General features: G+C 38.4%; 1 protein-coding gene across 1 annotated transcript in view; it reads right to left on the reverse strand.

Annotated features, from left to right (window-relative positions):
* The window catches only part of Prdm5 (PR/SET domain 5), a 169,930-nt gene that overhangs the window by 37,137 nt on the left and 117,389 nt on the right, over nucleotides 1–15,404 (reverse strand). Inside the window, exon 13 of the mRNA XM_075983930.1 lies at nucleotides 11,623–11,708. Coding sequence (XP_075840045.1) covers nucleotides 11,623–11,708 — 86 coding nt within the window. The remainder of the gene's footprint in view (nucleotides 1–11,622; nucleotides 11,709–15,404) is intronic.

A 15,404-nucleotide genomic window follows, 5' to 3' on the forward strand; every position in this document is an offset into this window, starting at 1 on the left:
CTTGTCCTTGACAGCACCTTACTCTAATATTGTTGACACGAAGACCCCTCTCAGTATATTCTGTACCTTGGGTCCACGCCTCATGATCCCTGTCCTGATCTGACTGTTGTAATTTCCCCTAAATTTTCCTTCTCTATATAGCTAATAATATAGATGCTATATTCTTCCAAATCTTAAAGAGATTCAAGTGGAAACATAGCACATTAGTCAAAGAACTGTCTTTATTCAGGAGTTCCCTCTGGGCAACAACTAACTGTTTCAAATCACTGTTAAGCAAAGTAAAATAAAAACTGGGAGTGATCCCTGAAGATGAAGGATTTTGCTTTGAGTTTTTAAGAAACTCTATGAGATAATCAAAAAGATCATGAACCCCCATAGGCATTTCCAAAGTGCAGCAGATGGACTTTATTCCTATCACAGTGCTACTGAACTTCACTAAACAGTCTATAAATAATCCCTTCACAAAAAAATCCTGTGCACTTTCCCTATTTCTGTGTTCAAATGATAACACACTTTAAGTTCCAACAATCCTTTAGTTAAAACACTGTGCCTATTTCAGCTGTGGCAACAGTCCCCAAGAGTCCTGACAGATGTGGGGTTGCAGAGCTAGCAGTGGCTTTGACTTTGTGTTACTGTACCAGTGGGCATGGGCAGTTCTTAGGTTGTAGGCATGGTATTTACCACTGGTTGTGAAGCACCGAAAGCAGTGGAAAGGCCACACAGAGTCTAGGAAAAGCTTTACTTTTCTCTAAAGGTAGTTTGCTGGCATGCTTTTCTGAGTCATCCCCTAGCTTCACCCAAGCCACAGAGCAGGACAGGAAAAAAATAAGTTGAGGAGAGTCAGACATCTATATTTTTGTTGTCTACAATAAATTTACTTTCAAGGAAGGCACCACATTAGAGCGAATGTTCAGAAAACAATATTCCAAGCCCTTGGGACCAGTGAACATTATCCTAGTGTCTGACAAAGAGACTTCAAACTAAAATATTTTAAGGATCGTATATTTTAAAAAAATCAAAGAGAGCCTGTTGGTAGTGCTCCATGCCTTTAATCTCAGCATTTGGGAATCAGAGGCAGGTGGATCTCTGTGAGATCAAAGCTAGTCTGGTCCACAAAGTGAGTTCCAGGACAGTCAGAGCTTTTACACAGAGAAAGGCTGTATTGAAAAACAAACAAACACACACACACAAAAATAAAAAAAACAAAATCAAAGAATCAAAGAGAGCAAAGACAAATAACTTAATGGTGCACCTCAAGAATTTGTACAAATGAAAACAAACCATATCCAAATGTGGTGAGCAGTAAGAAATAATAAAATCCAGGGCATAGATTTATGAAATAGAAAAAAATACAAAAAAAATCAATGAATGTAAGATCTCATTCTTTGAAAAGATAAAGAAAATTGACAAACCCTTGGCCTAATTAACCAAATGAAAGAAAGGGACCCAAATTAACAGAATCATAGAAGAACAGGGAAATATTATATATAGGAAAAATCTACAACATTATAAAGGAATAGTTTAGAAACCTATTTTCTATTGAGTTAAAAAATCTATCAAGGAAACTATAAGGGATGACTTAGGCACACTGCATATATGTTACAGTTCTCAAATCTGGAACAGAGGCTACATCTGACTCTTTTACTGGCTTTTGGGACTCTACTTCTCATACTGGGTCATCTTACCCAATCTTAATACATGGGGAGGAGATTAGTCTTACTACAACTTGCCAAGTCATGCTTTATCCAGGAAAGACCTGCCCTTTCCTGGATGGAGACATAAGAGGAGGGGATTGGAAGATGGGAAGGAGAAATGGGGAAAAGAGGCTGGGGTGGGGAGGCTGTAGCCTGGATAAATAAATAGATGGATAAAAAATAAAACAAAAAGAAAGAAAACATAAAATAAAATGAACAAATTTCTAGACCATGGGAACCAAAGTTAAATCATGAAGAGAACATCATCTTAAACAGACCCATGATAAATAATGGTATCAAAACAGTGATAAAAAATCTTATTAAAAAATACCCAGGCATAGATGGAATCACAGAACTTTAGCATATTTTTTTTCAGGATTCTGTTTTATTTTTTTTGAGAGTTGTTTCCTGCCTTTTTTTAAAATTTTTTTCCCGTTTATTTATTTATCAAAGATTTCTGTCTCTTCCCCACCACCGCCTCCGATTTCCCTCCCCCTCCCCCAATTAAGTCCCCCTCCCTCATCAGCCCAAAGAGCAATCAGGGTTCCCTGCCCTGTGGGAACTCCAAGGACTACCCACCTCCATCCAGGTCTAGTAAGGTGAGCATCCAAACTGCCTAGGCTTCCCCAAAACCAGTACGTGCAGTAGGATCAAAACCCATTGCCATTGTTCTTGAGTTCTCAGTAGTCCTCACTGTCCGCTATGTTCAGCGAGTCTGGTTTTATCCCAGGCTTTTTCAGACCCAGGCCAGCTGGCCTTGGTGAGTTCCCAATAGAACATCCCCATTGTCTCACTGTGTGGGTGCACCCCTCGCGGACCTGAGTTCCTTGCTCGTGCTCTCTCTCCTTCTGCTCCTAATTTGGACCTTGAGATTTCTGTCCGGTGCTCCGATGTGGGTCTCTGTCTCTGTCTCCTTTCATCGCCTGATGAAGGTTAACATTCAGGAGGATGCCTATATGTTTTTCTTTGGGTTCTCCTTACTTAGCTTCTCTAGGATCACTAATTATAGGCTCAATGTCCTTTGTTTATAGCTAGAAACCAAATATGAGTGAGTACATCCCATGTTCCTCTTTTTGGGTCTGGCTTACCTCACTCAGGATAGTGTTTTCTATTTCCATCCATTTGCATGCAAAATTCAAGAAGTCCTTGTTTTTTACTGCTGAGTAGTACTCTAATATGTATATATTCCATACTTTCTTCATCCATTCTTTCATTGAAGGACATCTAGGTTGTTTCCAGGTTCTGGCTATTACAAACAATGCTTCTATGAACATAGTAGAGCCTATACTTTTGTTGTATGATAGGGCCTCTCTTGGGTATATTCCCAAGAGTGGTATTGCTGGGTCCAGGGGTAGGTTGATTCCGAATTTCCTGAGAAATCGCCACACTGCTTTCCAAAGTGGTTGCACAAGTTTGCATTCCCACCAGCAATGGATGAGTGTACCCCTTTCTACACAACCTCTCCAGCAATGGCTATGGCAATTCTACCAAAAGCAATAATAGATTCAATGCAATCCCCATCAAAATCTCATCAAAATTCTCCACAGATCTGGAGAAGACAATAATCAACTTTATATGGAAAAACAAAAAACCCAGGATAGCCAAAACAATCTTATACAATAAAGGATCATCTGGAGGCATTACCAAACCTGACTTCAAACTCTATTACAGAGCTACAGTATTGAAAACAGCTTGGTATTGGCATAAAAACAGAGAAGTCGACCAATGGAATCAAATAGAAGACCCTGACATCAACCCACAAACCTATGAACACCTGATTTTCGATAAAGGAGCTAAAGGTATACAATGGAAAAAAGAGAGCATCTTCCACAAATTGTGCTGGCAAAACTGGATGTCAATCTGTGGAAGAATGAAAATAGATCCATATCTATCACCATGCACAAAACTCAAGTCCAAGTAGATTAAAGACCTCACTATTAGTCAGAATCCACTGAACCACATAGAAGAGAAAGTGGGAAGTACTCTACAACACATGGGCACAGGAGACCACTTCCTACGTATAACCCCAGCAGCACAGACATTAAGGGCCTCATTGAATAAATGGGACCTCCTGAGACTGAGAAGCTTCTGTAATGCAAAGGACACTGTCACTAAGACAAAAAGGCAACCCACTGACTGGGAGAAGATCTTCACCAACCCCGCAACTGACAAAGGTCTGATCCCCAAAATATATAAAGAACTCAAGAAACTAGACCGTAAAAGGCTAATCAACCCAATTATAAAATGGAGCACTGAGCTGAACAGAGAATTCTCAACAGAAGAAGTTCAAATGGCCAAAAGACACTTAAGGTCATGTTCAACTTCCTTAGTGATCAGGGAAATGCAAATCAAGACAACTTTAAGATACCATCTTACACCTGTGAGAATGGCTAAAACTTTAGCATATTTTTAAAGAAGAACTGTATCAATGATTCTAAAGTTATTTTTTAAAGAAAAAGAAATGGAATTGAGCATTTCCAAAGTTCATCTATGAAGCCAGAATTATTCTAATACTCTAATACCAAAGCCTAGTAATTATACAGCAATAACAAAATTACAGGTCAATATTCTCAATTAACATACACAAAAATATACTTGCAAATGGATTACAGTCATATATATATGATTTCATATATAGCTCAACATATATAAGACAATAAATGCAATAAATCATATAAGCAGACTTATGGACAAAAATCACATGATTATCTCAACACATGCAGACAAGGCCTTTGACATAATCGATCATGTTTTCATGATAAAAGTCCCAGATAGAGTGGGACTGTGTAGAAATATATCTCAACATAACAAGCCCACATTATCCTAAATAGAACAAAACTCAAAGCAATCCCATTAAGAACAGGAATGAGGTAAGGCTGTCCACTCTCCCTGCTCCTTTTCACTATAGTACTTGCAGCATGAACAGGAACAGCAAGACAAATGAAGGTAATTAAAGAGATACAAATAAGTCAAATGGTCACCATTTGAAGATATGTAAGGTATCTTACATAAGAGGCCCTCAAAATTTCAACAGAAAACCGTTAAAAATGATCAACAATTTCAGCAAAGTGGAAAGATACAAAATCAACGTCTTCATTCCTTTCTCATGCCAACAACAAACATGCCAAGAAAGAAATCATGGAAAAACTCCCATTCAAAATAACTTGAAGCGCGGCCGGGCGATGGTGGCGCACGCCTTTAATCCCAGCACTCGGGAGGCAGAGGCAGGCGGATCTCTGTGAGTTCGAGACCAGCCTGGTCTACAGAGCTAGTTCCAGGACAGGCTCCACAGCCACAGAGAAACCCTGTCTCGAAAAACAAAAACAAAAAAAAAACAAAAACAAAAAAAAAAATAACTTGAAGCATCTTGGAATGAACCTAATCAAGGAGGCAAAATAATCTCTATTTTAAACCTAGGACTAGAGAGCTGGACCTCTAGTCAAGAGCACTAGCTGCTCTGTCCCTAGCACACACATCCATCCACAACTCCAGGTAAAGGTATATAATGCTCTCTTCTAGCCTCACTGGGCACCAGCTATCAATGTGAATCTTAGGTTTCAGTGTACAACCTGAAGCCAGGAAAGTGTTCACTGGAAGTGGCAAGGAGAAAATCCAGAGCTTCTTTTTGAAACAATGTTTCACAACTGTTCAAAGTGACTTTGGGGTGCCCATCCCCAACTGATTCATCTACAACACAACCTCTACATCTAAGACTCAACAAAATGGCAAAAGACAGGGCAGAAAAACTGTAGGAGCCAGAGGACCAGAACGCAGGCTGTGACATATTATCTTCTAGGCACAATAGGAGAGCTGCACCCATGAAATCTCCACAATTTGCTTGCATCAATGGCAGAATCAACTTTCATGCCAACATCATTTTGAGAAATTCCACTAGGCCTTAGATGACAGGATTAGATCAATGGTTGCTGAGAGTCAGAGATCAGTTTTATCCAGGGACAAGCTCATTGAGAAGTTATTCAGTCCCAATTGATCAGTCCTAATTACATGCACATAGGAGCTACACTAAATGGAGTTCCTGTGTTTTTACACACGTACACACACATGCATGCACACATGCACAGCCTGTGTGTGTAACAATGATTTAAAAAGCAATGTGTATGGGGAACCTTGGAGAAGACCTGAGTAGGGAAAGGGATGGGTGGAAATATGTGAATTTTATATAATTTGTGGATAATGTATACCATGAAATATGTAATTTTGGATGAAATTATTAAAAGGAATGTTGCCAGGCAAAGCACATGCTTTTAATCCCAGCACTTAGGAGGAAGGTAGATCTCTGCAAGTTAGTCTACATAGCAAGTCCTAGGATAGCCAGTGCTTGGCAAAAAAGATCCTGCCCCAAAAGAACAAAATAAACAAACACATAAACAAGCAAATAAGCAATCTTTAAAAAAATTTAAAGAAACAAGCAGCAGAACTAATATCCTGCAGACATTTTCTATTATGAACACTCAGCGCTGTGGACTATTCAGTACTCACTTTAGCTATCACAGTAAAGCCTCCAAGTTAATATACATTTTATTATGTAACATTTCTTCATTAGTATTTGGTTTACCTGTTTTACGGCCTAAGATACATCATGCTGAGTGGGCTGATCTGGCTACAAAGTGGTTCTTCTGGAGTTTCACTTTTGATGCTGCAGTTGCCCAGCTGCAGCTGCAATCATATGAAGCTGTAACTAGGCAAGATATCCATCACGCTTTCCCCGGATGGCTGTGGCTTATACTTCCCATAGTCTGACAAGAATGCAGGAGCTGGCTCCATGAGACCCAGACAAAACTGAAGCTTTTCTGCCCATGGGATGATTTACCTAATAAATTTCTCACAAATATTCCCCTTTCGCTTAAACATCGACCTATGACATCCTAAGTCTGTGGACATCTGGGATGCCTAGACTAGAGCCTTTCCCTTAGGGACAGCATATAGCAAGCAAAGACTAGTCTAAACTAGATAACATGAAATTGTCTTTTCTCTGACTTTAAAAGAACTAACTTGCTCACAAACACAATTTCCACAGAAAATGTGCAGGGAGGATGTGCCACATGAGCTGACTACCATCAAAACGGTTTTTCAGAAAAGAGAAAAAACAAAAGCAGGGGAATGAAGTTATCAGTTCTAGAAAAGGGATTTATTTTTCAAATGGTCTGGTTTGGCTCCCTTTGTATGAGAAAAGTAGCTTAGGTAATAGGATAAAAATGCTCAGTTTCATGCACATATTGGTCGTGAGTCCAAGAAAACACAACTGTCTTGTAAAATCATTTAATTTTAAAGATAACAGTAAGGAATATAAAATTCTCCATGAAAAATAGGGGTCCTAAAATGTGAGAGCTAGACTCAGTCAAATGAAATGTTTCAAATAGTACCAAGAAAACACACCTACTTTCTCTATAGCATAGAAGATAATGAAGCCTAAAAGTTAGAAAAATTAAATTCTTTATTAAATTTGCATCTTCTACATTCTATACATATAAAAATAAGCATAGCTCAGCAAAAGTCTTAGTTTCTTAATCCACACAATAGCGAGTCTCACTGGCATCCTTCCTTACCTTTCCTTTTCTTTTTCTTTGAATTTCCTCGCTAAGCTACCTTGTGTCTGTGTAGAACATCATAACCTATAACCTTTCTAAACATCTCTTCAAGGCTCTCCAGGTTCTTTTGTGACTCTTCCTCTTCACCGTCATGTACATACAATGCATGAAAAACAATGTTGACGCTTGTCTCAAAGGGGCCCCACATCTGTTCCCTACTTTCAAATCCCACAGCCACCAGGTAGAGGTTTCTTTCTACCTCTCTACTCTCTACTCATGGCCTTCCGGCTGCAGTCTTCAGTCCATATCAAAGCATGACCTTCCTGATAGGTAAACCTGACCATGTTAATCCATCACTCAAAAGGAAACTATAAGCACACCCTGTCTTGGTTCAAGTCACACTTCAGCATTCATCTCTGGTCACATTGAACAGGCCACTCTAGCCAAACCTGTAGGGAACTCACAAAGACATGTCTGCCCAGCCCATTCTCCATTTTTTTTCAACCAATCCCTCCATGTGAGCATCCCTAGAAATCAACTCATTCTTTCTCTATTTTACTCAAGAAACCTACACTGGTTTGTCTTTTAAGCTTTTGATGCTTACCACATCATATGCTTATAAGGATTCAAAGCTTATACTTGTCCTTAAAAGATGCCTTTCTGTTTTCAAAGCTACTCACAGTCTTCCAGGGCCAGGGACTCTTGCCTTTTCCTATCCTCAGCTTCTGCCATTCATTGCTGCTGCTCTACCAACTTTGTACATCCGGGACAAACTCTGCTTTTTCCTTCAGCATCATGTTAATACTGATACTGCACCCACATGATTCATTTTCTTTATGCCTTGGTAAATGTCAGCTATATTTTTAAATATAAACAATTAAATTTAAATATATGTATAAATATTTATACATACATATATAAATATATACATATATAATTTAAAGCTGTATATAAATAACAAACGTGTGCTTTGTAGAAAGTCTGAGCCACCCATTCATATTTGGTTCAGATACCTATTTCCACGCACGAATATCATTCTCCACTATTTCACATATATCAACAGCCACTATGGTCACAGCATAGCATAACTCCCTAAATTTCCCTACTTATTGTTGATAGGTCAGCCAACATAAAGAGACCCAGGGGTGCAGTATGGTGAAGTTAAAATACATACATATAACATGTAAAGAACTTAATGAAAAGGAGATTTTATTTTTATTGTTGTATTGGAGTAAAAAGCTACCAACATGGTGATGGTGGGAGTCTGGAAATTGAGCTTTCTGAATGATAAATATAAACATAGAATTGGAACTAAAACATTATATACCACCAGTGTAACAGTATCTTCTCTGAGTGGAGCCTATACGGTGCTAATAACTATCAGAAAATACGCTTGCAGAGCCTGCCCCTCTGGAGTTTTTACAAAATGCCTGGTACTTGACAATGATGTGACTGTACTTGGTGATATTATTAGTATGCTTTACAAAACTTGGATTCTTGTGCAAAGAATAATTGTAGTTATTCAATGCTTAGGAAACAGGATTTCAAAAGGAGAGTTGTCTGAGACATCACGTGCACAAAATGAGAAATCAAAGTAACTGAAGGGAAAAGCTGATCTGAGGTTCTCTCTAAACTTCCAGGTGTTTCTTTCTGGAGAGTGGCTGGGATCTACTTCCTGTGCAGGTAGTACTTGAGAACTCTCAGCATTGTGCTGTCTGCCAGCAAACACGGTACATTCATCAGGATGCTTATTTTAAACTTCAAACAAATTAGACTAAAATTTAGAGTCTTTATTGTTTTGCTTGGAAATACATAGAAGAGTTTATCCAAGTCAATAAAATGAGAACACATTTAGTTGAATAAAGCAAGAAAAAATGTAGTAGGTGCTTAGACAGGAGCTGTAAAGGCTCATGAATTAAAGGCATGGTCCCCAGTTGGCAGTGGTTAAGGATGACTGTGTTACAAGAGTATTAACTTCATCAGTGGGGGAATCCATGTGTGATTTCATAGTTGAACAAGCCATGGTAGGTGACCTAGGACACACTTGTGGAGATGAGTCCCTGGCTCCTCCTCTGCTCGCTCTGGCTGCCATGACATGAAGAGCCTTTCATTTGGCTGTGCTCTTTCACCATGATGTTGGTGCTTTGCCTCAAGCTTAAAGCAGCAGACTACACAGACCATAGACTAAACCCATGAGAGCAGTTGCGACACTATGTCTTACCTTTCGTATACTACATATCTCATGTCCTTTGTCACAGTGATGGACAGACAGGAAGGGGTGCAGTAGGTATGGGAGAAGCTTCTACATGCAGCCTCACACTGCTGCATGTCCATGCCTTGCTTTCTCACTATTTCAGAAAGTATCACGGCTCTCTCAGCTTGAAGGGGACTTAAACAATTCACAATAAATCTTAAGGAAATAATCGTGGAGATGTGTGACATGGCAAGGTTGGTTCAGTCTGTATTTATTTGTACTTAACCACTAGTATTATTCTTAGTAATAATTTATATTAAGGTAAAATACCAAGTTCACTGAATTGGAAATCACTGTTTTCTCTAGAGCAACCAAAACAGCATTTTTTCCTTCTGCAGCAATGTACAGAGCTTGTTTAATGGTATGATTTCTTGTCTCCAGTAATCAGTGAAACAATGTAATTTATACTGTGGTCAGCATTGCTACTTTCTGATGCAGAGAACTGGGATGCTTTTTGCCTAGATACTGGCATCTTTACTATCGTTTTCATTTTATGGTTACTCACATATGAAATAACATTTTAATTGTGTGTTTGTGTGTGTATGTATGTGTTCACACTAGTTCTGTAGCAGACCTGTGGTGCTTGGAGAACAGCTTGCTGGAGTCAATTCACATTTATCTTTTTTTGGGGGTGAGGTGGGGTGAAGAAAGGCTTTATTTCATCTTACACTTTACAGGCCATCAAGGGAAACAGAGCAAGAGCTCAAGGCAGGGATCTGTAAGCAAGAACTGAATCCATGTTCTGGAGCTGGATCCACCTGGCTTCTTCAGGTGCCTTTCTCATACAGCCCAGGTCCTCCTGCCTTGGGATAGCAATGTCTAGAGTAGGACCAGTCCTCCTACATTAATTAATGACCAGGAGAGCAACCCACAGACATGGCGACTGGTCAATCTAATGGAGGCAATTTCTCAACTAAAATTCTCTCTTACCAAATATGTCTAGGTTCACATCAAGTTGATAAAAATAAATCAGCAATGCATTCTCTGAACGTTAATTCACACTGTAAGCAATATCCTTCAAAAAATGGTTACTAACCTTTTGTTATTACAAAAGTCACTTTCAACACATTGGTCCTAGGAATCCAACTCAAGTCATCACTGTCTTCACTGTGCACTGTACCTGCTGTGCGCTATACCTGCTGAGCCTTCTCATCATTCCTAAAATAATTTCTTTAACTGGTTCAAAATGAACTTAAGCTTCTTTATTAATGCTCATTGTGAAAATAAGTATCTTGATCATTATGTATTTAAATTATACTATAGTAAATTTCAATACCTGTTTAATATTTTATAGCTTGTACTGTAATTTATACTTAGTTATATTCTCTCTCTCTTCTACACCCCCTCTTTCCCTCTCTCCCTCCCTCTCTCTCTCTCTTAGACAAGATCTCTACCACAAGCTAGCCTCTAGCTTCCAATGTAGTTAAGAATGACCTTGAAATTCTTATTTTTCTGCCACCACACCCAGAGTACTAGGATTACAGGCACTTGCACCTGAGCTGGACCATGAGCAGCGTAACACATGTGAACATAGGAAAGGTGGTACATACCATTTTAAAGCACATGAGACAAAAGCTTGCAAAAAGGTATACAGAACAGAACACCAATCCAGTGAGAGATGCTAACAGGTCAGAAAGAAAATAACACATTGCTTTGGGGTGCTCCCTGTTATCCATTCAGCCACAGTTCCATGCTATGTAAACCTCCCTACAATCTAATGTATTTGCAAGGTCTTTCCTGTGACTTTTCTTGTTTGTAAATATTACCCAGTGGTCAAATGCTGACACACTTGCCACTATCAAGCATATTCTTTACAAGTGATTATTATGTAAGACAAAACTACATTTTCAAGGATTAAAATATTAACATTTACTTGACATTTATATTAGTTTGTCGTTAATAAACCCTGTGAATTGATTCAAAGTCTAAAGTAAGGGCTCTTTGGGGGTTTGGGTTGTTTTTCATTGATTTTTCTTCAAAAAAGTTTGTCTTCAAATGTCAAACCTAGTCTTTGTCATAACTTTAACTATAGCGCTTTAATTTTCTCAGGTAATGTTAAATATGTTTCTTTTAGAAAAGGCATGGATCTTATGATCAACAAAATCAAGACAGAATATAATCTTACCCTCGTGTGAGTACGAATGTGCATCTTCAGTCCGTCATTTTTACTGAATCCTTTTTCACAGTACGGGCATTGATAGGGACGCTCACCTACAAATAAAGAAAGCCTCCACATCAGTCAGCGATAAGTAAAGCAGCAGAGCACCCTCAGGGCCACCGCTCCTCACAGGGTCACTACAGGCACAGCTTGGCCGACAGAAGCACCATAGTACAGGAAGCACACACCAGGCATTTCCTCCAGCCCAACTCGGCTAACACTCAGAAACAAACGAGTAGCCCACGGGTTTGCTGCACGACCTTCTAATATATGAATCCAATTAAATGCACTGATTCCAAAATCTTGTAAAAACTATTCTATATCAGTCTGTTCTGTGACCATGTTCCTCACTATGGACGTCTTAAACAGTTTTTAAAGTAACTTTGCTTATAAACGTTTTGTATAAATAAATATGGCTCACATCTATGTATTTCAGAATAATCCCATAAAGCTGGTGCATGTTAAACAGAATCATTTGTATTTAAACTACACAACAATTAATCCACACTTTTTTATATAACTAAGTAGCTCTAAATTAAGACTGTAATTTAGAAAATTAGAAAGATGTTTTTTTAAGGCAAATAAGACCACACAACCCCCACCCAAATAAAGCTAAACTTCTATTTTAAAATGACAGAATGCAATAAAATCCAACATATAAAAATAATTCAAGGCTGTTCTCATCAAAGTACAATTATTTACATAATAAGTTGGGTCCAAATCATCAATTTTCTTTATCCTTTCATTGAACAATAGACAAATAGGACAAGATGCTAGAAATTTCCTATATTCCAAGATCAGTAAAATGAAATGAAAAAGAAAATGTCCTCAGCAGGTAAAAAATCTATCTTTCTTTGCCTCGGGGCCAGTAATGTCCTTTGCTCTTTTGTAGTCAACCTGAGAATCCAGCCCATGAATTATTCCAATTACCCCAACAGAGCAGCAATGAGCTATTCCTTGTTCAACCTCACCACTTTTCCAGAAGAGGCCTTACTTCACCTCCCCCTTGCCTCTCACCTTCCCCACATCTTCACAGCCTCAGGAGATGAGATTCAAGACTGACCTAACTCACCCCCAGTCTGCCCCTATGTAGCAAGCATGTGGGGGCACCTCCAGCAGAGTGGTATTTTCCAGCTTTTCCCATTTTAAGGGGATCATCTTGGCCATTGTTCTACATCACAGCCTTCGATGTTATGTTAAAAAAAAAAAAAGTATGGACCAACTGTAACTTTAATTCCGGTGGTTCAAATGGCACAAATGGTTGCAATCTCCACAAGGGAAAGAATAGAATCAGCAGCATCAGCCAAAGTATGAACAGGGGTCTTTAATAAACTACCCAGATCTACTAGCTACCAAAAGAGAATTAAACTTCTAGCACCTGGCAGTACACCTGGAATACTTGAAATAATAACTATGACTCTAGGACATGTGGCTTTTCATGACAAAATAAAGGTTATAATTTCTAATGTTAACAACAAGATGATAATCATATGCTTATCTTATTTCCCATCTCTACTGAGCCTCAATCTCTATACACCCATCTGTTGAACATTTGTATACCTAATAAACAACTGAAATTCTGCATGTACACTCTAAATTTACAATCTTATCTTCTGTTCCCATGTTCTCCAAATACACTGTCCTGATCAGCTGTGTAGATTTATTCAGATATCAAACAACAAAATCCCCATACATCTGTAATGTACAACAAATCCTAAATAAGATGATATTCACTCTTGCTATAAAATCAAACAAAGTATGTGTAGCTATGTGAAGTCATAGTTGTGTTCATTTAATTTATTTTAATAACTATTTATTATTATTTATTATATGTCTTATAATACCATGAATGACTTAAGCACACAATAAAATTTACTGAAAAAGAGAAACTTGAGAACTGTCCAGATACCTCCTTTTAACTCAACTCTATCTAGATCCAGTCTCCGGTCATAAAGATACCCTGGGATGTTCCTCAGGATGACTGGAACATGAAGACGGTAACAGTAGTGCACCTACTATGGTCTGCAGGAGGACCAAGGGTACAGCACGAGCTGCCACTTATCAAGTTATTAAACATATAACATAACCCTCGACAGAAGTATAAGGACTGCAAAAAAACAGACACACTCATGCTAATGGTCATATTCCTGCAGTATAACAATTCAAATTACATCATCCTCTTAATCATAAAAACTTACAAGTAATTTTAACAGTTTTGGTGGTTTTAGTTTTTTTGTTGTTGTTGTTGAGACAATATCACTCTATAAACTATAGAGGGTCTGGAACTTACAATATAGACCACACTTGCCACACAGGCAATCCTTCTGTTTCTGCCTTGTGCTAAGATTATAGACATTGCATACCCATCTAATATTTAGAACATTCAAAGTACATTTATTTCATTTATTTTACTTAACTGATATACAAAGTAATGATGAGCTCTTTTTTCCCCCTCTTTAACTATTATTAATAATTGAATTCATCAGCCAATCAAATCTAGATGACAGATAAAGAGTGATAAAAACAAAAAGTTTGAGGGCAGGACAGATGGCTTAGAGGTTAGAGCATTTGTAACTCTTTTAGAAAACTTGGTACGATTCACAGCACACGCATGGTGGTTCACAATCATCTGAAACTCCACTTACAAGGTGTCTGAGCTTCACTTATGAACTCCACAGCTACCAATTATGCACATGATACATGTACATGCATGAAGGCAACACACTCATACATATAATTTTTTTAAACAATTAAAACTTTTAAAATGACACACAGACAGATACTTAATTTTTCTTGCCAACCACTGTGTACCAATTTCTCCTGAGTTCGAACATTCTCTCCTAGAGGGAGGAGGAAGGCTTCTAAGATTCAGAAAGTAAAGAAACCTTACAAGGCCCAGGAAGTCCCTATGAATTACATGGCTCTCAAAGCTCCTTCCCAAGGTTATATAAGAAGTAACAATTTCCGGTAGAGACGGTCCTATCAGTCAAGCTGTCTGCATATGATGAAGTGAGCTCTCTGAGATATAACTTTCATAAATTGTGACCCATGCTCTAGGATGGGGCTGTAGATGAAGTTGTCTTTGAATCACTCTGGCAACCTCCTACCCACACTTCTACAAGTAAGTCCAATACACTAAGATTTGTTAATCATTCATTCGCTCATTAGGTGGAACTGTTTCTTTGGGTTGATGCCAGTGCTCTATTTGGGGTAGAGAGACATTTATTCACATCTTTCCAGAAGAATGAACACAACTGGTGCTGAACTTTGTTCATAACAGTTAGAAACTGGAAACCTATAGGACCCTTATCCAAAGAATGGGTAAAGAAAATGTGGTACATTTACACAATGAAGTATTACTCAGCTGTTAAAAACGATGACATTATGAAATTTGCAGGCAAATGGATGGAACTAGAAAAACTCATCTTTAGTGAGGTAACCAAGACCCAGAAAGACAAACATGATAATAACTCACTTGTAAGCAGATTTTTAGCAGTAAATTGAAAGATAATCATGCTACAGTCCACAGACCCAGAAAGGCTAAGAACAAGGAAGGGTTTTAAGAGGGGATGAAAGGATCTCTATTGAAAGGGAAAATGGAGTAGATTTCTCAGGTGGGCTCTTAGGGCAGGCAGGGTTGGGAATAGGAGGGATCAGATGTGGGGAAGAAAATACTGAGAGAAATGACTGAATTGAGGGGCATTTAGGTGATGAAGAGGAAACCTAGTACAATGAAAACTGCATGGATT

This window comes from Microtus pennsylvanicus, chromosome 8, assembly GCF_037038515.1.
Source record: "Microtus pennsylvanicus isolate mMicPen1 chromosome 8, mMicPen1.hap1, whole genome shotgun sequence".
In the NCBI taxonomy this organism is placed as follows: domain Eukaryota; kingdom Metazoa; phylum Chordata; class Mammalia; order Rodentia; family Cricetidae; genus Microtus; species Microtus pennsylvanicus.